Source organism: Callithrix jacchus, chromosome 21, assembly GCF_049354715.1.
Source record: "Callithrix jacchus isolate 240 chromosome 21, calJac240_pri, whole genome shotgun sequence".
Classification (NCBI taxonomy): domain Eukaryota; kingdom Metazoa; phylum Chordata; class Mammalia; order Primates; family Cebidae; genus Callithrix; species Callithrix jacchus.
Window position 1 is genome coordinate 13,174,319 of NC_133522.1, and position 23,814 is coordinate 13,198,132.

The 23,814-nt window shown below is 34.9% G+C and overlaps 1 protein-coding gene and 1 pseudogene across 2 annotated transcripts in view; one reads left to right on the plus strand and one right to left on the minus strand.

Annotated features, from left to right (window-relative positions):
• GBE1 (1,4-alpha-glucan branching enzyme 1) overlaps positions 1-23,814 on the plus strand; it is a 279,090-nt gene that overhangs the window by 249,536 nt on the left and 5,740 nt on the right. The window contains exon 15 of one of the 2 annotated variants that reach the window (XM_017967116.4): positions 20,175-20,292. The exons of the other annotated variant lie outside the window; for it this stretch is intronic. Coding sequence (XP_017822605.1) covers positions 20,175-20,292 — 118 coding nt within the window. The remainder of the gene's footprint in view (positions 1-20,174; positions 20,293-23,814) is intronic. 2 annotated transcript variants of the gene reach the window in all.
• LOC118150029 (U2 spliceosomal RNA) lies at positions 10,303-10,392 on the minus strand (annotated as a pseudogene).

A 23,814-nucleotide genomic window follows, 5' to 3' on the forward strand; every position in this document is an offset into this window, starting at 1 on the left:
ATCAAGTTGGCATTAAATCAGAAAGAAAACTATGTTCCTAAGGACAGAGTGCTCTTCCTAATCCATTTCAATTATACAAATGATTATACTGCATTTTAAGTGATACGGGAAAAATGGGAGTATTAGGGCCCCTCTTTTGCAGGCCTTCTATTTGTTAATCATTTTTAGAAAGTATTCAGTTTAATACAGGATACTAATAATGAAAAAGTTTGAAACATTGCAGTAATTACCAAAATGCGATGCAGAGACATGCAGTGAGCATATGCTGTTGGAAAAATGGCACCAACGGAGTTGCTCAACACAGGGTTTCCACAAACTTTCAACTCTAAAAACACAATTTCTGCAAAGCACAATGAGGTGAAGTGCATAGAACAACTTATACCTGTATTTCAGGCCACACTATAAGGCAGGTTGTAGAAACTAAAACCTTTAAGTAACCGAGGCCTTCTCTGGAGCCCATGGCAGGGAAAGGTTAAGCACTATATTCCACAGCTCATATTTTTTCTGTTACACCCTGGTGCCTTTTCGTTCCTGGGGTATGTACATGTGATTGGGGGTGATAGCAATGGTGGTATTATTGATGATTTATTTCTGTAATGTTCAAATGATTTTGAAAATGCTTCTGGGAAAATACATAGGATGAGAAAATTACATACAAACTCATGGCCCAAGCAGGTTTCTTTCTAATCAACTCACTTTTCCCACTTCCCTGCCATAACCCTGACAAATTCTTCCCCAGAAAATCTTTTTGGTGATCTTTTTTACCATCTTCCACAAGAAGAAAAATAATTTTAAAGCAAAACATACATATGAAAGTCAATTATTGTGACTTTTTTCTGTATTCTAGAGTAGAATATAAATGTGTCATGGTTCTATTTTCAGACAAGTGATGTGTTACATCTGTTTAAGTAATACATGATATACAATATAAATTTTAAAATCTCCCAGATAACTTATTAGATATGTGTATTGGTTTATACAGATAAATATCATTCTGAGACAATAAATGAGAATCAAATGTTTAAATTATATATCAGCATACTATTGAGGTGGGAGTGGAAATGACCGTGTAGTAACAGCCCCCTTTCCAAATGGTATTTCAAACTGTTACAATGTTGAGATGTTAAAAGGAGAGGTCACGAAGTATGGCTTGTGAAGAATGTGTGAATCTAGGACAAAAATCTTTCAACCCAAGAGAGCAGAGGTATAAATAGTTGAATTTGACCTTAGATTGTTGAAATATTTTCATAAAACCACTGCAAGATGCACTTTTTAAAATGTAAATTGATACTCTGACATTTGCAACCTGTACACAGAGTTTCTAATAAGCAAATAAGGTCACTTGGATGATTTACTGGAGTGGGATTGCTGAAGGCAGAGATGTTGCTATGAGTCGCTTGGTGTACAGAAGTCTTTGAAGTGTGGTTATGTAACACTGTGTTTATGCCTTATGCTTATACAACAAATAAAAACAAAGGGCTTAATTTAGGATTAGCTGACTGCCGCATTCTATCCAAATTCTATATGTAAAGGTTAATTTCTGGTCTAACTAAGTAGAACACTGCAACTCTAGTTTTCCAGGTTATAAATACTTTGGTAAAAAAGCAAGTTCAAAGTCTTCACCAGAAGTTCTACATGGTGACTTTGAACAGATACGAGCCTGTTTCTTTTTCCTTTACGTTATGCTACACTGTATGATGAGCTTTATGAGAGCTGAGACCGACGATCATACTAACAATTTTATATTTAATGTAAGTCCTCCTTTTTGAAAATAGCTTCATAATGGATGGATGTATGCTCATGGATTAGGTTCACTTTCTTTAGTTTTGAAATGACTAATACTTTTAAACATAGAGGTCTTTTGATCATTTTTTCATTGCTAGACACTAGCAATCCCTATGATTTAATGATAATGACAGACCAGTACCCTCCCCTCCCTTGGTCATACAAAGCCTGTGATTTAGCTTCATTTGTCTACCCAGGAATTAGAGATGAATCACCAAGTACGAAAAATATTTTGCATGATTAAAATATTGCAACTGTTCTAACACTTGTAGATTACCTTAATATATATTCATAAGATTATAGACAGTGATGAATAATGAGTAAGCCCTTACTGCGCACAAATGTATTTGGTTTTGGTTTTCTTTTTCTTGAAGGGAGAGCTGGGTCCTGTTGTTTTGTATAGCCGTCATAGTGCTGTCAAGTGTTTAGCAGCATTTCTGTTTTTTTGTTTCATAGTTTAGTTACGCAGTGTTGGTCTCTTCACTTCAGAAAGTCATCTAACAATAGCTCGGCCAAAATTTCTGTCTTCTGTTTTTTGCCCTTCTGGAGGAAAAATAAATCAGAAATATCATTATAACCTTTAAAGATAGAATACAATCACCTAGTAATAGTATGCTTCATTGGGATTGGGAGCAACGTTTGTGCCCAGGCTGATCATTTTCACCGATTTGTAAAAAGGAGATACTATTATGTGTTAATAGACCTCAAGACACAATATCACTCATATGTCAACAATGATATGTTTACTTAGACTGCATTTGGTACCTGTAAACTGACAGCTAAATCTTTGATAGGAGGATGGATAGAGCGCTGATGAACTGAGAGACTGATAGATGGAAGGATGGATGGATAAATGGAGTATGCAGCTACCTAGTGGTGATATAACTCCTGAAGGGTTTAAAATTATGTAATTATAAAACACAAATAGTACTAAAATGAGTTGCTTCTCCCTTAAAGCGGTAATTTAGTTAAATGGTATGAACAAATTGATAAGATATTCTCCAAAAAATACACCATAATTTTATAGAATTCACAATTAATATATGAATATCCTATGATGTGCTTTCTGAACAGATGTTCATAATAAGATCTACCACCTATGATAAAGGTAACATGTTATCCGCTCTGAAAGCGCTTTACACTCATTACCACATTAGCCAACCATTTATTTTCCTAGACTGCGAATATGGAAGAAGGCGCTCTACAGGCAAACCTTGTATATGGTACAGGTTTGGTTCCATACCACAGCAGTAAAGCAAATATTGCAATAAAGCAAGTCACACCAGTGTTTTGGTTCATACATATAAAAGTTATGTTTATAATATACTGTAGTGTAATAAGTGTGCAACAGCATTATGTCTAGAAACAATGTACATACCATCATTTAAAAATACTGTATTGCTTAAAGATGCTAATAGCCAGCTGAGCCTTCTGCGAGTCATAATCTTTTACTAGTGGAGGCTCTTGCCTTGATGTTAATGGCTCCTGACTGATCAGGGTGAGGTTTCTAAAGGTTGTGGTGGCTAAGACAATAGTGACGTTTGTCACGTGGATTGACTCTACATTTTATGAAAGGTTTCTCTGTAACATGATGCTGTTTGGTAACATTTTACTCACAGTCGATCTCTTTCAAAATTAGAGTGAATCCTCCCTAACCCTACCACTTAGTTGATAAAGATTACCTAGGTTTATATTATATTCTAAATCATTTGTTGCCATCTCTAGCAGCTTCACCAGTAGTAGATTCCATCTCAAGAAACCATGTTATTTGCTTATCTGTAAGAAACAACTCCTCATCCATTAAGGTTTTATCATGAGACTGCATCAATTCAATCACATCTTTAGGTTTCATTTTTAATTCTAGTTCTCTTGCAATTTCTACTGCATCTGCAGTTAGTTCCTCCACCGAAGTCTTGAATTCCTCAAAGTCATCTATGAGAGTTGCAGTCGATTTCTTCCAAACTTGCATTGTGTTGATATTTTATCCTCCTCCTATGAATCACAGATGTAAGAACATGGCAACTAGAATGGTGAATCCTTTCCAGAAGATTTCAGTTTGCTTTTCCCCTATCCAATAGAGGAATCACTACTTATGACAGCAATAGCCTCACAAAATATATTTCTTAAATATTAAGAGTTGAAGGTTGAAACTGCTTCTTGATCCATGGAGTGCAGAGTGAATGTTGTATTAAGTGGCTTGAAAACAATGTTAATTTCCTTGTTCATCTCAGTCAGAGCTCTAGGGTGGCCAGATGCTCTCATCAGTGAGGTAATATTTGATAGGAATCTTTTTTTTTCTGAGGAATATGTCTCAAGCTCGGGCTTATAGGCTTTGTGGTTCATTTGCTGTCATCAAGGCTTTGTGGTTCCATTTATAAAGCACAAGCAGAGTAGATTTTAGCATAATTCATAAGGGCCTAGGTTTTTGGAAATGGTAAATGAACATTGGCTTCCACTCAAAGGCACCAGCTCATAAAGAGAGAGTCATCCTTATGTTTGGAGCTTTGAAACCAGGCACTGTCTTCCCAATAGTTATGAAAGTCCCAGATGGCATCTTCCAATGGAAACGTGTTTCATCTAAGTTGAAAATCTACCACCAAAAACATCATATAAGCAGTAGGGATGATGTTTACTTTCTTATCACTCATGTGTTCACTAGAGTAGCAGTTCTTATTTCTTTGAGGAACTTTTCCTTTGCGTTCACAGCTTGACTAGCTCTTTGGCATAAGGGACCTAGCCTTCATCCTGTCTCAACTTTGAACATGCCTTCCTCATTAAGCTTAGTAATTTCTAGTTTTTGATTTGAAGTGAGAGACATGCCACTCCTCTTTTCACTTGAACTCCTAGAGGCTATTGTACGGTTATTAATTGGACTAAATTCAATATGGTCTTAGATAATAGGGAGACCCAAGAAAAGGGGAAGAGACAGGGGAACAGCCAGCAGGTGGAACAGTCAACATACACATTTATTAATTCTGCGGTTTTATATGTGCATGATTTGTGGTCCCCTGAAACAATTAGAGTAGTAACCACAAAGATCACTGGTCACAAATCATCATAATAGACATAGTGATAATGTAAAAATAATATTATTTTGTGACACATACCAAAATGTGTCACAGAGACACAAAGCAAACACATGCTGTTGGAAAATGGTGTGAATACACGTGTTGGGTGCAGGTTGCCACAGATCTTCAATTTGTAAAAATGTATATTTGTGAAGTGCAATAAAGTGGAATAAAATGAGCTATGTTGGTGCAGTAGTGTCATTGGCCTGAAGGATTTCACACTGAGCCTTTCCTTTTAAAGTCAGGCTCTACTTAATTTATCAAAAATGTATGGTTTCTTCTATTTAAAAAACAAATTATATTAGTCATCTTTATATATGATACTACTGTTTTTTAAATAGACCATTCTATATCTAAACTAAATTTCTAACATGGATGTTCAATCACTTTTCCTTCTAGTCAGAAGAAATTACCTTTTTCAATGAATGTCTCCTGCCTGCCTATGTGAGATATTATTTGTGTTTCTTAAGTTTTCTATTAAGCTCTTCTTAATCAGAATCTCACAGGATCAAACTGAGTGGTTTGTGTTGTCTCTATATAAAAGTATTACCTGAATACCCCAGACACTTTCTTAAAATTAAGATGTGATATAATGACTGGTTCACTAAAATTATTGAAGGGCTCCTAAGCATTTACGAAAGCTACAACCAAAAGAAATTTCTGTTTCTCAGAGAAAACTGGAAATGTTAGAGCCATAAACTATGTTCTTGGAAGCAGTGGATTCAGTTGTAATCATGTGTAAGAACCATCTCTAATTCTATTAATGTAGTTTCTCTTGGCACAATAATGGGAAAATGCCTAATTCTTAAATGAGAATTCATTTTCAAAATTAAGGTTATTTTTTGTAGTTATGTGGTATCTATCAGCTGTTGAATAAGGAAAGTGTTTAGACAATATCAAATAAAATTATTTAATTAATATATAACTTAATGAAATGATTACAGTATTAATACCTTTTATCGGCATGCAATGATCATTTTGTTTCAAAAACATTAATTAAAATGAAAAATTATGTTTGTAAAATTATAAACATTATTTTTTTCTCATATATTCTTTATTATTTAGGGAAAGAGCCAATTTTCATTTTGCAGGATTCCCTACCAACAGCTGTACTTCTTCTAGCTAAAGAAAACAAAGGAAAAATAATTTTTTCTGGTGGTAGCATTATTTTCTAATTTTAAAACATTATTTTCTTCAGTTTGTTCTCTTATTTAAACATTTTCATTTCCCAGTGGCTCATGTAACAAAGGTCTTCAGAAGTAATAAGTATTTCTTGTTCTTATATTTGTAAACATAAATAAATTTGCTCTCATTGCAAGGATAGTGGTTGGGAGCTTGAGCTCTAGAATATGACTATCTGAGGTTCCATCTCTACCACTTTGTTTTGTTTTGAAAATAACCCTTGGTTACTTGGATATTTGTCTCTAGAATATCTGCTCATAGAACTCTTGTCAGAATTACATTAGTTAAGACACATGCAGGCTTAGCAACAGTGTTGCCCACGTTTGAGCATAGCGAGTGTTAAGGGTAATGGTCATCCTTACTGTCATCATCTTCTAAAAATACATTAGAAATTTTATAATAAAAGGAAAGAAACAAAAAGATGAGTAGGTACTAATCCTGGCTGTTGTCTTCATTCTCTTGTCCTACTTTTTGTTTTGTTTTTTGTTTTTGTTAGTGTTTTGCATGTCCTGGTTCCCGTTTCACCACCACACGTTGATAGCTTTCAGTCCTTTCACAGTACTGGAATTAAGTCTTCTGCTCCCTATTAAAATTCCTTCTTCACTCTTGTGATATTTACCCACTTTTCTTTCTTATTTCCCTTTCTCTGTATCCTGGAGCACTGTCTTGATTTCTTTTTCTTTCCACCCATTCTTCGTTTATTCTTTTGTTTTTATATCTAAATCCATTTTTTCATTTTCCTTGGACTTATCCCTGAAAAATTCACCCACCCTTCAGCTCTCAGCTCTATGAGGATGTTCCCTAATGATTCTCCCCTGTTCACCAAGCAGTGGACAATTGTGTGATGTTTAATAATTGTTAGGCAATACTGGGTAGCATGGACTGATAAATTTTTAAAACTGAAAAGCTCTAGTATAACCTAGCTTAGCCCATTCAGATTAAATAAGATTACTTGGAGTAGGATATCTATAAGCTTCTTTTAGGAGATGGTTCCAAAATTAACACCAAAAATTAAATTTGAATAGCAATTTACAATATGTGAATATTTTTATTTATGTTAACCCATCTTATCCTCATGTTTTCTCCAGTGATGCTGGTTAGGCAAGCATTTTTTTGTCCTCAATCTACATGTGAAGATCAGAAAGATTTATAGTTTTCATAAGATTATATTTCTAGTAAATGAATAAATGCGACTTAAATCTAGTGTCTCTAAATTCAGTACACTTTTACATTTGGTCACCAGATAATTCATCCTTTTGTTGCCCTCTAGCAATGCCACTAAAGTACATGAAGTATGTCTCACTGACGTTAGTTTTTTTCTCTATTTATATTTGTAGAGGTTAATGATGACCTTGACTAAATGTTTTTCTGCAGTGTAATACCATCCTGTTTTCTGATACTCACAAGCACAGATCAATGTAAGTGGAAAAAGTATTCCCAACTATATAGACGTATTTTTTAATTTCTCTTTTCTTTAGATTTATAGCATACATGTGCAGGTTTGTTACATGAGTTTTTTGATGTGGTGTGAAGTTTTGGGTCGTGAATGATCCTGACAGCCAGGCAGTGAGCATAGTGCCTATGACATAGTTTTTCAGACCCTGCCTCCTTCCCACTCTTCCTTCGCTATTAATGCCCAGTATTTATTGTTCCCGTGTTTATGTCCATGTGTACCCAGTGTTTAGCTCCCACTTGTAAGTGAGAACATGCAGTACTTGGTTTTCTGTTCCTGTATTAATTCACTTAGGATAATGGCCTCTAGCTACATCCATATTGCTGCAAAGCATATGATTTCATCTTTGTAATGTCTGTTTAAAATTCCGTGGATGTATATATACCACATTTTCTTTATCCAGTGCACCATTCATGGGCACCTAGATTGATTCCCTGCCTTTCCTGTTGTGGATAGTACTACAATAAACATACAAGTGTATATGTCTTTTTTTTTTTTTTTTGCTAGGACAATTTATTTTCCTTTGGGTATATAGCTGGTAGTGGGATTGCCGGGTTGAATGGTAGTTCTGTTCTTTGAGACATTTCTAAATTGCTTTACATAGGGGCTGAACTAATTTACTTCCCACCAACAGTGTAGAAGCATTCCCTTTTCTCTGAAGCCTTGCCAGCATCTGTTGTTTTTTTTGACTTTTTAATAATAGCCATTGTGTCTGGTGTAAAACAATATCTCATTGTGGTTTTGATTTGTGTTTATTTTGTTTTTTATGTATTTGGTGAATGCATGTGTTCTAGTGAGAAGTGTCTGGTCATGTCTTTTGCCCATTTTTTAATGGGGTTATTTGGTTTTTGCTTGTTGAGTGTAAGTTCCTTATAGATTCCATAAGACTCTGGATATTAAACATTTGTCAGAATCACACTTTGGAAATATTTTCTCCCATTCTGTAGGTTGTCTGTTTACTCTGTTGACAGTTTCTCTTGATGTGTAGAAACTGTTTAGTCTAAGTCCCACTTGTCAATTTTTGTTTTTGTTGCAATTGCTTTTGATTAGTTAGCCATAAATTATTTGCAAAGACCGATGTCAAGAAGCGTACTTCCTAGGTTTTATTCTAGAGTTTTATAGTTTGAGCTCATGCATTTTAATCCATTTTGAGTTAATTTTTGTATATGGTAAAAGGTGGAAGTCTACTATCAATCTTCTGCATGTGATGGGTCAGTTACCCCAGCACTATTTATTAAATAGGAAGTCCTTTCCACATTGTTTATTTTTGTTATTAAAGGATAACTGATAAATAAAAATTGTATATATTTAAAGTACAGTATGATGTTTTAATATACATATGCATTGTGAGACAGTTACTACAATTAAGCTAATTGACATATTCTTCACCTCGTATAGTGACCATATTCTTGTGTGTGTGTGTGTGTGTGTGTGTGTGTGAATGCTTACTGTCAACCCTCAGCAGATTTCAAGTATATAACACATTATTATTAACTATAGTCATTGTATTGTACATTATAGCTTCGGAACTTATACATCTTATAATAGAAAGTTTGTACCTTTGACTAAAATCCTCCCATACATATGAGTTTAAAATTCCCTTTGCTTATTTTTTATTTTTTAATTATTTTTTATTTCAATAGGTTTTTGGGAAAAAGGTGGGGTTTGGTTACATGAATAAGTTCTTTAGCGATGATTGAAATTTCAGTGTACCCATCACCCAAGCAGTATGAACTGCACCCAATTTTTTAAATGCATATGGGGAAATGTTTACTTTGAACCTTTCTCCTCACAATAATTAATAGGATGGAGTTATGGGCTATGTGCCCAGAAGTGCTCAGGAAAGACTGAGGTGATGATGCAGATATGCACACCTGCGAGCTATGCTTTACAATTTTTCATGGAACACTAGTTCAGCCCATGTTCTTTCAGCTTTCTAAAGCACTGGGTGAGACTTGTACTATGATTTTTCTATTCAGTGTTAAAAGAGAAAGAGGACTATACATTAACTATATGTTATGCCAAATAAGTTAAGACTTGACATAAAGAAAAATGATGTTTCTACTATCACAGCTAAAATAATCAGATTTCCAAATTTTAAATATATTAATGTTTACGCACATTGCAGTCTTTATCTGGAAGATGGGGGTAGAGTGGTAGAAATTGTTATACATAAGAGCATATTCTGGCCCTGCCAAAATATTAGATATATACTTTGACAAGCCCCTTTGATGTTCTGTGTTAAAGTTCAGTCATTTTTATAGAGAAAGTTAACCAGTAATATTGATATGGAAAGTCTTTGAGTTTGTGCTGACTTGAATAAACCTGGAATCCTGTATCCATGTCAACTAAGAATTATATAATATGTTTATCTTCAAGGCTCATACCAGTCAGAGGAGTTAATTAGAGAATTAATTGCTTCAAACTAACATGCATTTGTTTATTCTAAATTATCCAAAATGAAAGATAATTTTTCTATTATAAATATTCTGTTATAAATTTACAAGTAATATGAAATCTTTTAAATTATCTGAGTTAAACTTTATAGATAATGAAATGGAATTGTGATAGAAGTTATATTTATACAGATCTTACATGTTAACTCTATGAAACAAAGGGAAAAAAATCAAGTTTGGTCTTTGATGGCCAAAGTAGTATGAAATTGTTGCTTAAAGTTTAGCAAAAACATGCATAGATTTAAAACTAAAACCCAAGGAGGAGACTGCAATAGGAAAATAATGAAAAGATGCACTCACCAAATGCCAAGTACCAATCTAGGTCCTATGTGATGAGAAACAGGATTTACATTTCTTGTAGGGCTTGTAATTTAATAATCAGAGAGAGAAATTAAACAGGTAAGAACAAATACTATACTTGATCTTAGCCAAAAGACTGAGAAGTGAAATATAATAATTAAATTTATAATATGGTAAAAGCTGATAATACTATGGTGAAAAATCAGGGCGGGTACAGGAGAGTGTGTGGAGGTGTTTAATTTTCAGGTAGGATTGTCAAGGTAGGCCTCACCAAAAACTCTCTCAGTATTTTTCATAAACGTGAGAAGTACTTTCTTAAAGAAAGAAAGAAACCCTAAAATTTAAAAGAAGACTCTAGTCCTCAAAGAGTTCTATGCACTGTATGATTAAACTTTAATGCAAAAATTTTAAAATAGCAAATTCTAGTGAGAACAAAGACACAGGGAAAGAGGAATAGAAATAAAGATCATAAAGGAAGAAGAGGCCAAGTCAAGTATAAAAAGTAAAATAAAGAATTAATAGACCCACTTTTAGAGTTTTCATCTCCTGAGACAGCCGTTTAAGTGAACCAGGGTCTATAGTAACAATAGCCCAGGAGCTCAAAATTTGAGCACTTTCCCAGTGCTAGATATGGTGTTAAGCAGTCAATAATAGATTGCTTCAGTTAATCTCTACACCCACCCTCTGATGTGTTACCTCCATTTACAAATGAGAGACTGAGCCTCCAGAAAGTAAGTAACTGGCTTAGAGACACACAGTTAGCAGTTGGGTGCACTGGAATGAGAATGCAGTTGTTAGACCCTAAAGCTCATGAACGTACCCACCACATTTTAGTGTTTTAGGATGCTATCTTCTCTCCCTGTCTGTCTGCCTGAAATGGCTCAGATAATGCTTTCTTATTGCTTGTGATTTTCTTTGTATTTTGGAGACTTCCTAGTTTCCAATTATCTTTTTATTTAGATATATTGCGCTTGACTCCATTGAAGGCTGTTCCTAGGGTAAGTTTGTTTGGGGGAAGGTGTTTGTTTATAGCATGAATCAAAATTATTTTGAGTTTAAAAGCACAATGTTTTTTTAAAAAAGTATTGAGTTTGCAGCTATAAACTCATTTTCATAATAAAAGATGTGGTTACAACGTGAACAAAAATCTGTTATTTTTTGTTTTTCTTTTTCAGTTCTAAATGACTGCCACCACTTCATCAGATAATTGAATTTACAAGTTCTTTGGATAATCCTAATGGCATAGACAGAGAGCAACAGTTTTAGGGAGAGGTTAGTCAGAAGTATGAGCACATTTTTCTCTTTTTCTTCCTTCTCAAGTTATTGAGAAACAGTGACATTTTTTAGTTTAAGTTATATAATCTTCTAGGATACAGAAAAGTTTCTAAGTAGGTTAGTCAGAAGTATTCTGTAAAGTATTTAGAATAATTGTCCTATTTGCATAGAGAAATATGTAGTACTCAATATTTTGTATTACCATTTGATTTGCTATTTACTGATGTGTGTCATTAAGCATGCCTAAAAATAAACTAATAATTTGCATGAAAATACATTTCAAAAACCATAGTAATCCATTAATTAACCTGGTAGATAATGACATTTCAACTCCTCATCCTTTGAGCTTGTTTTATTGCTATTTTGCATTGTACAGTTTCTAAAAATGTGTGGCCGAAGAAGCATACTTGCAGGGATTGGAGTTTATTTTCTAGTCTAAAATCAGATACCATTTGCTGATGAAATGAGCACATCCTAGACTATAACAGAAGTATGCTTCTGTTTTGCTTAAAATGTGTGCTTATCATTTAATCTTTTAATGAAGACAGTGTTCACAAATTTGAATGCATATTTAGCTTATGTATGAAGATCGTGCTTTTTTCAAGGTCACTAAAATTTTAAGATAAACTAATAAGAAAATATATACACACACACACACACATCTATATATATATAGAGAGAAGTTACATTTGGCATTTATTATATTTTAAAATTTGCTTAATTCCACATTACTTTCTTTAAATTTTATTTTAGAAGTATTATGTTGGGGCATTCTTTAAAACTAAAGTCAGGGAGATAAAAAAAACTAACTGGATATTTTCCATTGAAAGTAATATAATCATAAATGTCACATGGCCATAAAAGTTTTGAAAAATTAAAATATCAGGACTCTTTTGTTTTTGACTTCTGTCTTAAGTTCAGGGGTATAAGTGCAGGTCTGTTATATAGGTAAACTTGTGACATGGAGGTTTATTGTACAGATTTTCTCTCTATTTTATCACCAACATATTAAGCCTAGTACCTGTTAGTTATGTTTCTTGATCCTCTCCCTCTTCCCACCCTGCACCTTCTGGAAGGTCCCAGTCTGTGTTATTCCTCTTCATGTGTCCATGTCTTCTCATCATTTAGCTCTACTTATATGAGAACATGCAGTATTTGGTGTTCTGTTTCTGTGTTAGTTTGCTGAGGATAATGGCCTCTAAATCCATTGATGCCCCTGCAAAGGACATGATCTCATTCTTTTTAATGGTTGCATAGTATTCCATGGTATATGTATACCACATTTTCTTTATCTAGTCTGTCATTGGTGGAAACTTAGATTTATTATCTGCTTTTTCTATTGTGAATAGTGCTGCAGTGAACATGCACATTCATGTGTCTTTATAACAGAATGGTTTATTTTCCTTTGGGTATGTATCCAGTAATGTGATTGCTAGGTCAAATTGTATTTCTGTCTTTAGGTCTTTGAGGAATCACTGCAGTGTCTTCCACAATGGCCAAACTAATTTACACCCCCAGCAATGGTGTATAAGCATTCCTTCTTCTCCACAGTCTTGCCAGCATCTGTTATGTTTTTGACTTTTTAGTAATAGCCCTTCTACACGATGTGAGAGGATACCTCTTTGTGGCTTTGATTCACACTTCTCTAGTGATCAGTGATGTTGAGCTTTATTTCATATGATTGTTGGCTGCATGTATATCTTCTTTTGAAAAGTGTCTGTTCATGTCCTTTGCCTATTTTTTTATGGGTGTGTTTGTTTTTTTTCTTGGTAAATTTGTTTAAGTTCCTTATAGCTGAATATTAGGACTTTGTCAGATGTATAGTTTGCAAAAAATTTTCCCATTCTGTAGGTAGTCGTTTATTCTGTTGATAGTTTATTTTTCTATGCAGAAGCTCCCTAATTTAAGTAGATGTCATTTGTTACTTTTTGCTTTTGATGTTTTCTTCATGTAATCTTTGCCCTTGCCTATGTCCTGAATTGTATTGCCTAGGTTGTCTTACAGGGTTTCTATAGTTTTGGCTTTACATTTAAGTCTTTAATCTATTTTGAGTTAATTTTTGTATACAATGTAAGGGAGGGGTCCAATTTCAATCTTCTAGAAATGGCTAGCTAGCAGAACTGTTAGTTCTAATGATGACTGTTTAAGTTTAATATGTATTCTAGATCACAGAAGTAAAGACAGAATTGCCTAAATCAGATACACATATACATGCATACATACACACACACACTCCTACGACACCCCTCCACCACACACTAACAGACCTGCACATTCATTAAATGTATAGCAATATGTCATCAGTCTTTGCTACTCTTGCATTTGGAAAGAGATCAGAGAGAGCAGCTGAAAGTTGTAGTTTATGGCCTTTTCTGTGATTCAGGACAATAAAGTGGCATCATTTAGCTATGTTTATAAAATAAAGGGACAGATCTATTTGAAATGCTATATAGCTATAACCCTAGGTTTTGTGGATTATAACTGGCAATAAATAAAATTCAATCCATGTAACATAAAAGGGAAGGATAATGTTAGAACATTGTGGCAAGCCCTGTGCTGTATAGATTTCTTCAGACTGCTAAAATCATAAAACTCTCCTTGCTTTTCAGCTGCTGTTCTTACTCTACTAGATGTTTGTTCACATTTACATTAATTAAAATATTCCTTATAATTTTGTACCTAATATTTTCTGCCTTCAGTATAAATTCTCTTTCCTGGGGTAACTTAGCTCCAGGGAGTTATTTTAATCATGGTAATATGAATGGATTGATTAAATAATTAGATATAAAATAACATACTAAATTCATATACCAAAAATGTTCATTTTTTCACATGTTGGTCTATCTTCACTTGGAATATATCTTACAATATTGATGTAGTAGTGATTTTTTTCTCTTTATTAGAAATATATAAAATAATTCATCTTGAAATGGGCGATGTCTTAGATTTGAAGATATATGGTAACTTACCTGCTCTGCCATCGTTATAGTCATCTAGTCACTGGAGAACCCTTCTTTTTGTCATTCAATGTGAAACCTCAAGGGTTGTACCTTACAATAAATTTCCTTAGCTTCATCAGTGGGAGTGAAGTGAGTTTAGTGCAGAATGATATAAATGATAGTACTTCTTACATCAAAATCCTTATACTTTGAACAGACACTTTATCAAGTGGCTGAGCAAACACAGCGGCTTTTGAAGTATTTGAAGAGCCATTGAATTTAAGAGTCTTCATGCCTTCACTGTTCTTTACTCTTATTAGTACAGGCCTCCTTCAGAACATTGGCTCTTCCTTGGTTCAAATTTAAGGATGTAGATTATAAAATAATGCTGAAAACTTCTTATCTACTTAAACCTGTTGATAGATATATCAAATACTTAGGAAGCTCTTGAATTTAAAATAAGAAATCATAATATTTTAAAATGCCATCCAAATTGATAGGGACCTATTTGATCTCCCTTAAAAAAACTATAAAAAAAATTGTCATTCTCTCCCTACTATTTTTTGCCAATTGAACAAGGTAAATTTTATGGTCCAATATTTTGTATTTGCTAATAAAATGATCAGATGGATCAACTGAATAAGAAATGGACTAGAACAAGTATAGCAAATCTCATATATTTAGACATCAACATGACTGTTAAGAATGGCAAACTCATAAATCTAATTGTGTCAGTAATTTAGATGGATATCATTGTATCTGATTTTCCTATTTTCATTATTCTATTGTCATATTCATTCTGGCCTCTTTATTATTGGAATGTGATATGTTTTGGATATTTGTACCCTCGAGATCTCATGTTGAAATGTGATTCCAGTGTTGGAGGTGGGTCCTGGTGGAGGTGTTTGGGACTTAAAAGAAGATTCTTTATTAATGACTGATGCCTTCCCCATGGTAATAAGTGAGTTCTCACACTAGAGCTGGTTGTTAAAAGGCGCTTCATACCTCCTCCTTGCTCTCTCTTGCTCCCTTTCTTCAATGTTACATTCCTGGACCCCCTCTCCTTCAGCCATGATTGTAAGCTTCCTAGGGCCCTCACCAAAAGCAGATCCCAGCATCATGCTTCCTGTGTGTATGGCTTGCAGAACCATGAGCCAAAATAAACCTCTTTCCTTTGTGAACTACAAAGTCTCAAGCATAACAATATAAAGAATTTCGCCCTGAGAAATAAACAAGAAACTGTATAACACTGCCTTATTCTGGGCATAAAATTGGTGTTACCTGTAGAGAGTAGGGTCACCAGATCTACATTTGATTTGTGCGTACCTCCCAGCTCTGCCACTTAACCTTTGGGCACAACTGTTCTCCCCTTCCACTTCTGTTTCCCTAACTTTGCCTCAGTTTCCTTACTTTTGAGTACTGTCACTTGTACTTCTAATCTCAGTCTATTCATCTCCTTTCCCACTGTCAGCGATTAGCCATAGTTAATTATCCCTGGACTGTTTTTAGGCTCCTGACTGGTGTTCCTTACTTGGTCTTTCCACTGTCTGCTTTATACTACCTGCAACCTCCGGGTTAATTATCTTGATTGTCGTACCCATTCTCAAGAATTTTAAACACTGTCACACTTCACTAACAAAGTAAGTTTTGAGACCCCAGCCCAGCCTTCGAAAGTCTTTATATATGGCTTGTCAGTTATATTTTTCCTCCTTGACACTCCCTCTCTTTGCATATTGCTTTTTACTCTGCTTAAGCATGTTCATATGCATGCCTAATCTCCCTTTACAGGCTGTAAGTCACATGTAAAAGAAGACCGTATCTTAGTTATTTTTGTTTCTTGCACAATATCTTGTACATTATATGTACATAATGAATGAATGGGGGAGTAAAGATAATTTATTGTATGTCAATTATAAAAAAAAATAATTTGGCTTTTCTTGGTAAGTCAGTGTTGTCATTCTGAATATCGGTTTCAAAGCTTTATTGGGAACCAATTATGAGAAGGTCGTCTGCTATGTGTAGGGAGGTAACTATGGATAACATTACCTTTTAAGGTGTCCTGCTAAATTTATTCTATGTGCTATGTATTGGAAACTGTATAACAAAGGTAGTTTAAAACAAGTATAAAGTGGCTTTGAGTCACATTTTCAGAGATAATTTTCATATCTCTGAATTCCAAAAAGGATGATGGAATTGTGGTGCTGTGTAGGTCCCGTATCATGTAAGTGTGTGTATGTCTCTGTGTATGAGCATGCACGTGAGAGAGAGTGAGGCAGTACTCGAGTGAGAGAACACGCAAAACAAATCAGTTGCTCAAATAACCTCTTTAAAAAGGTTTGTTCTAATTGTAAGCAGTATTCACAAAACATGGAGTTTCCTGATACTTGAGTGATATATGATAGCAATTCACAATTACAAAGCTTTTTCACACTCATTACCTTTTACCTAGTGTTTACATATCTTGAAATTTCTGTATTTTAAAAGCCACATTTTCTAAAGGAAGCTATTGTGTTCCCTAAGTAATGTAGACACAGAACTGGGTGATTTGCACAATTGGATATAGAAAAATTTTTTGATTAAATTATGTCAGAGAAGCATGTCTAAACTAATGTTTGGCAACTTTCTCTATGGCTTTTATAAGCTTTTTCTTTATGGTCACCAACTATATAAAGTAAGTAGATTCTAACATTTTCAGTATGATGATCTCTTTCAGTGTCAAAGAGAAATGAATTCTTATATAATATTTTTTTTTTACTTTCCTTTGAAAAAGTATAGGCAAAAACTTTTGTGACTTTAAAATTGCATTTTTTGGTGTGTGAAGCTTAGTCTGTACTTTATTACAGGAAAAGCATGTAAAATGATGGATACACAATTTTTATTTTACTATAACATTGAAAATAATGGTTAAATATTATTTCATTCTGTATCAGAAAAACAATTTTGTCGAGAACATTTTCCTTTACTAAGAAAAATTTTAAAAAGCATGCCAGGCATGGTAGCTCATGCCTATAATTTTAGCACTTTAAGAGGCCAAGGTGGGCAGATTGCCTGGGCCCAAAAGTTTGATTGAGACCAGCCTGGGCAACATGATAAAACCCATCTCTACAAAAGAATACAAAAATCAGTGTGGTGGCATGTGCCTGTGGCCTCAACTACTTGGGAGGCTGAGGTGGGATGAATTGCTTGAGCCTTGGCTCACTGGTGAGGTTTCAGCAAGCCAAGATCTTGCCTCTGCACTGCAGCCTGGATGACAGCCAGCCTCTGCCTCAAAAAGAAAAAAAAAATGCGCCAAGTAGATGAGGAAATTCTTATTTTTAGTTTTGGAACCTTAAATAATTTTCCTATGACATTTCAAAAATTATAGTTCAGGTGACTAAAATGAAAGTGTTCAGAGGAGGAAGTAGTCATCTCTAGCATTATTGAAAAGTTGAATTGGGTTAAGGGGTTCAGAACATGCTACCCCAAAATATGCCACTTTGGCTTATTGATTATTTTGAGTTGAAGCTGTTTGAGAAACAACAGATGCAGATAGGGCTCTTTGATCTCCTACTTTCCACCTAAAAGCAAATTATAAAATTGCCCATGAGAAAGGTGCCTTTCCTGTGCCAATAATAGGAGGACATTCTTATCACCAGAGGTTGGGAAGCCACACTGAAATAGACCTGTACAAACAGACCTGTTAAATAACCCCTGTCTTCCATGAGTCTCCCCCGTATATTTCCTAATTGTTTTCCCACAATTTACTGCCCCCAGCACAAGCTCTCCTGTCTTATCACGTTCCCATAACTGATCATTATTGTGTAAAAGGTATATTAAGTGTTTGGCCCTAATGGTTTCTTTTCTTCTTTTATTTTAACTTTTAGGTTCGGGGGTAAATGGGCAGGTTTGTTACTGAGTAAATTAGCTGTTTTGGGGGTTTGGTGCACAGATTATTTTGTCACCCAGGTAATAAGCATAGTACCTTGATGGGTAGTTTTTCCATCCTCACCCTCCTCCCACCTTCTGCCCTCAAGTAGGCCCTGATGTCTGTTGAATCAATGCAGGAATGGAAAATCTAATGCCTCATGTTCTCAATTATAAGTGTGCACTAAGCATTGACACAAAGAAGGGAACAATATAATCTTCATTTTAATCATAAAAAACATGTACATTCTTTGAAATACAGTGTCAAATGTGTATAACATAATTTAGTCTTTAGGCAATGCCTAATGCATGTGTAGATTCCCAGCCCCTTATAATACACTCACTCAGTGAGAACTTAAAATATAACGTAACTACCAGTCAGTGATTCTTAATGCCTACGTTGGGAACCATTGTTTTTGATGATAGGCTTATCTCATTTAGCCACTGCTATCAAAAGTCTATGTTGTGAACCAGTAATTCATTAATTGATATTTTAATTCAGTTGTTTTTTGAAGCACTCTAAAACATTATTCTCTAAACGCTACTGTTTTAGTTTTTGGAAGATTTTTTTCCAAGTATTTAGTGAACTGGAATGAAGAACAAAAGCTAAACTTGTGTTTGGATAGTTTTTTTATTCAACAGTTTCATTATTTGACATGTCTTTGATAATCTATTTTCATTATCCGTATTTCAGCACTAAATACATTGGTAGGCTTAAGTCATCTTCCGCTATGCTGAGTGACCTTAGATGTCCCTGTGCCTGGTAGTCATCATTTGGATCTCAGTCTTTCTCTCTTTCTCAGCACGGTAATATTCTCATTATCAGTCAATTTGAATCACAAAAGGCTGACCTGGATGGACTAAAGTGGAGGCAGCCCTGCTGGCAAAATGTCCTGTAGCATGTTCATCTTCATCTCTGACTTAGACAAAGATTTTCAAGAGTTGAAAATGATGGCTCATTGTTCATTGCTCACAGGTTCTATTAATGTGATAATTTTTGCAGTAATGAAAATATACTAACATTTATGAGACTAATGATTTAGTTACCAGAAAATCAAAACAGAAAACACTTAAACTATCTGTGTTTCTACTTAGGCTAGAAGAAACTTGAGATTTCTCAGATACCAATGCATATTTAATTGTGGATTTTTGTATCAGGTACCATTTCTAGACATTTTGAGCCTAATAAATTTGAACATAATGATAGCTTTTATTAATTTTGCTGTAAATATGGTAATATTATATAACAACTTGTGGAAAATCAGATATTCAATTCAGATGCAACGCTCCATTTTCTTTTTTGAGTTTTTTTATCTGAAGTTGGTTGAACTCACAGATGCAAAAACCACAGATATGGAAAGCTGACTGTATGTATTTAATAATATATCTAGCAGACACATGGAGATAGCATAACTATTAGTAAATATTTAAAAGTTGACCACATGTTTGAACTTATTCTTTATGACTTGTCTAGGTAGAAATAATATAATCCCAAGGAGCAAAATTTCTATTCAATATGGGGAAGAATTTATAACAAGATTAGGTATGTTTGGTCCCAGGCTGGGTGGTCCCTTGCTGAGTCGTGATGGAAGTATAACAGGGATCTCATGGGTGTGTGCAGTAGATAGCCTATGAAACCCCTTTCAAACATGAGAATTTCTGAACAAAGAATTTCTGAAAGAAGAACTGAGTTCTCAGCAGAAATTATGATTTAACACTGCTCAAATACTCACTGTTAAATTTCTCTCTCAGCAAATATTGTACAATGTCTCATTCAACTCCTCCACTGTTGTTAATTCCTTAAGAGCTATACATTCAAAATTGTGCTAGATTCAGATGCAGCAGAATATGGAGGGCATCAGAGACTGGACCACAGCACTGACTTTTTTTCTGAGGCTTTTGAACATAATGGGCGTCCCTGTTCTCTTTTGGTAAGTAAGTTTCTTAACGTATTTCCTGCCATTTTAATTTAATCTTTTATTCCTTTACTAATGTTCTTGTTCAAATAAACAACTCTTCACATAAGCAACATGGAATAAAAGCGTGAAGGAAAGGAGTTAGCGAGAGGGGACTACACTTGACCAGATGTAATATGTGGTACTGGACTAAATTGGGTTTTTGAAAAACTAATAGGAAAGGATATTTAGGGGACAATTGGCAGAAATTAAATATTAATAGGATTCAAAACTATTTCTCAAGAAATGAGCAGAAGGCAGTTTTTTATTTTTCTTTCAATTATGAACATTTCTATTCTTTATGCAACAATTTTCACTTTCCTTCTGTTCTTGTTTTCTCCCTAACATTTTATATTAAGCAGATTTCTACATTATTGCCTAGCAAATGAAGTTCAATTTAAAACACCTTAAAGGAGTCAATGAAAAATGTATCTTTCTTTTCTTTCATGTAGTAAATTGAAGACTGAATTCATTCTAGTTATAAAATTCTCTAGATTTTTTATAGTACCAAAGGAAGCATTATATGATTAGTAATTTTTACATTGTGATGTTGACACAAATAGAATGATAGAATGTTACTTTACTAGATTAAAATTCTTTTAAATATGTAGAATTTAGTAAGTCTCTAGATTCAGGGGAATTCATTATTTAATTTATGGCCATCTAGTAGGCTCAAAACCACATCTACCATTCCTAATTCCAGGAGGTATCTAACAAATATATGACTTTACCATAGCTGTTGAAGTTCTTATTTCATTAAATTCTCTCACTTTTCAAAAGTTTAGGTATAAAGTCAGGCATGAGAATGGCACCCCTAGGTCTTCCATATTTCTGCTGTTTTCTCACCTCTTAGAGTGATGCCAGCAATGAGCTTTGTAAGCTGCCATATTATATACAAAGTTGGTAGGCCAAGGGCCACAGCATAAAATAACTGAAAAGAGCAGGGATTACAAAGATTGAGTTGCTGGATTGTGGGCTGTGAGGAAAGTGCAATGAAAAGTCCTATGAGAATTAGGTGTTGCCCTAAATGTATGTGTGTGCACATGGGTGTGTGTTGATGACATTGATACAGCTTTAGATATGTCTGGAGAATGATACATATATTTTAAGAGAGAAGGCTCAAGGGTACTATCACATTCTTCAAGGAATTATTACTGTACTCTGTGAGAACATTCAATTTTGACTTGTAAAATAAGATTGATAAAAATAGTTTTGGAAGTGAGTAAGAAAATTACCATCAAGTTCTGAAATAATCAAAAGAGTTAGAGGCCCTTAGGGGTTAGGAAAGATGATGCAGCTCGCGAAGGGGAGTCCTGGGGAAGGAGCGACTGACTGCAGTAAAACTGAACTTTCACCAGTTTAACTAGACTGAAAAGAGTTGGAAAAACTCAGACAGCAAAATTCTTACCCAGCCAGCTTTTCTAGATGTCCACGTATCCCAACAGGCTTCTGTTAAGGAGAGCCTGATGGTATTGTGAAAAGATCACAAAACAGCATGGCAGAGAACCTGGCATCCTGCCCCAGTCAGCCATTTACTCACTGAGAAATTGAGTAATTTAACTTTTTTGCACTGCAGTTTCCCCACCTGTAAAATGAGGATTATTCATATTATCTTACTTACAGCAAGAGATTCTTTAGAAGCATAAACTCATAAACAAGGCCAAGCTTTATAGAAACTGTAAAATGCTATTTCACGTGTATTTTAAAGTTGTTATTGTCATGGCTAGGCAATTATTAGTTAGTAGTTTCAACATGTGAAAATGCTAAGTGTTTTAAGAACACACAGTTAAGAATATCTTCTCCCACCTTTAGGGAAATTATAATCTTAGGCGACAACTCAGACTCTTGGGAGGTGGGCAGAAAATACCTTGGCATCCTTTCAGTTTTGAGAGTAGAGATATGCTGGCATCATTGAGACGAGCCAAGTAACCAGTTTCGGCAACGTTGGGAGATTACTTTTCAAGTACTAATTGCATTGATCTCACCAATGTGAAAAATGCACGTTTAAATTATCAAGTAGAATAAAGAATATCTCATAAGTCTCAATAATAAATACATAGAGGAGGACAGCACTAGAAGAACATGAGAAACAGAAAAGAGCTTAACCACTGCTGCAGTAGAATTCTATTTTTTTTCCCCAAATTTAGCTGAGAGTGGTTCTACCTGAGTCATGTGCAGTTGGCTTAAATGTAAATTTCCAGATCTTTCTCTTGAGCTCCACATGTATATCTCCATCTGCCTATTAATCTTTAGGCTGGAGAAGATGTGATCACTGGTTTTAATGTCAGATTAAGGGATCCCACCCAGATCATTAAAATACAGAAAATCTAGGAAAACATGTTTCCTTCTTACCGGAGTTATTCAGCAAAGGGACGGGGGGCGAGGGGGGGGAATCACATTAACAAATGTACCTATTCTAACAATGCTTCATTATAAGGGAACTCCTCATTAAACTGACTCATAAGTACTGGGATCCAGTGGAGTTCCTTAATCATGACCGTAAGTCCTGTAGGTCTTTTTGTTTTGTTTATTTTGTTTTGAGACAGAGTCTCGCTCTGTTGCCCAGGCTGGAGTGCAGTGGTGATATCTTGGCTCACTGGAACCTCCACCTCCCAGGTTCAGGCAATTCTTTGCCTCAACCTCCCATATGAATCAAAACTATTTGCCCTGTAAATCAAAACTATTTTCTGAATAGCCTCCCAAGTAGCTGGGATTACAGGCACCAGCCAGCACGCCCAGATAATTTTTGTGTTTTTAGTAGAGACAGGGTTTCACCATATTGGTCAGGCTCTTCTCAAATTTCTGGCCTCAGGTGATCTGCCTACCTCAGCCTCCCAAAGTGCTGGGATTATAGGCATGAGCCACCATTCCCAGCCTAGTCCTGTGGGTCTTACACCACTTCTAGTGAGATCACTCACGCTTCCCATACTCACAGACTAAAAGGAAGAACAAGATATAACTTTTTCTTCTTCCTTAATATTTTTTCCTATCATAACTAGTACACAGCATTTGCTAAAGCTTAATTTGCAAGCTTAATAATCCAAAGGATGTGCTGAGTAAGTGTCAAATCTGTTTTCAAAGATAGCAACAAACAGCTCGAAGGAATCTTAAAATAGCCGTGCATGCTGCAGCATTAGCAGGTACTGCCCTAGCTCCCTCAGTTGTCTCTGTGTGCTCCCTCAGTTGAAACTGTGAAGCCAGGGGATAACTGCATATGTGCCACCATTGAAACCTATTTGCTAAGGTCAGAGTATGTCACAGATGTCGAAAAGCAATAGGGCAGAGCTCCACCCGTCTGTTTTACTGGCAGGTATTGAAAACTCCATTTTAGCATAATCATTTCTCTATATTTTGATTCCTGATACAGGAACTTAGTATGTTAACCTGTATGTTAATCAGTGTGCTGGAGGCAAGGGACTTCCTTTCTCTTTTCTGATTCATAAAATCAAATTCCATGGCACAAATGGGAGAAAAGAGATTACTGAGTCTTAAATGAAG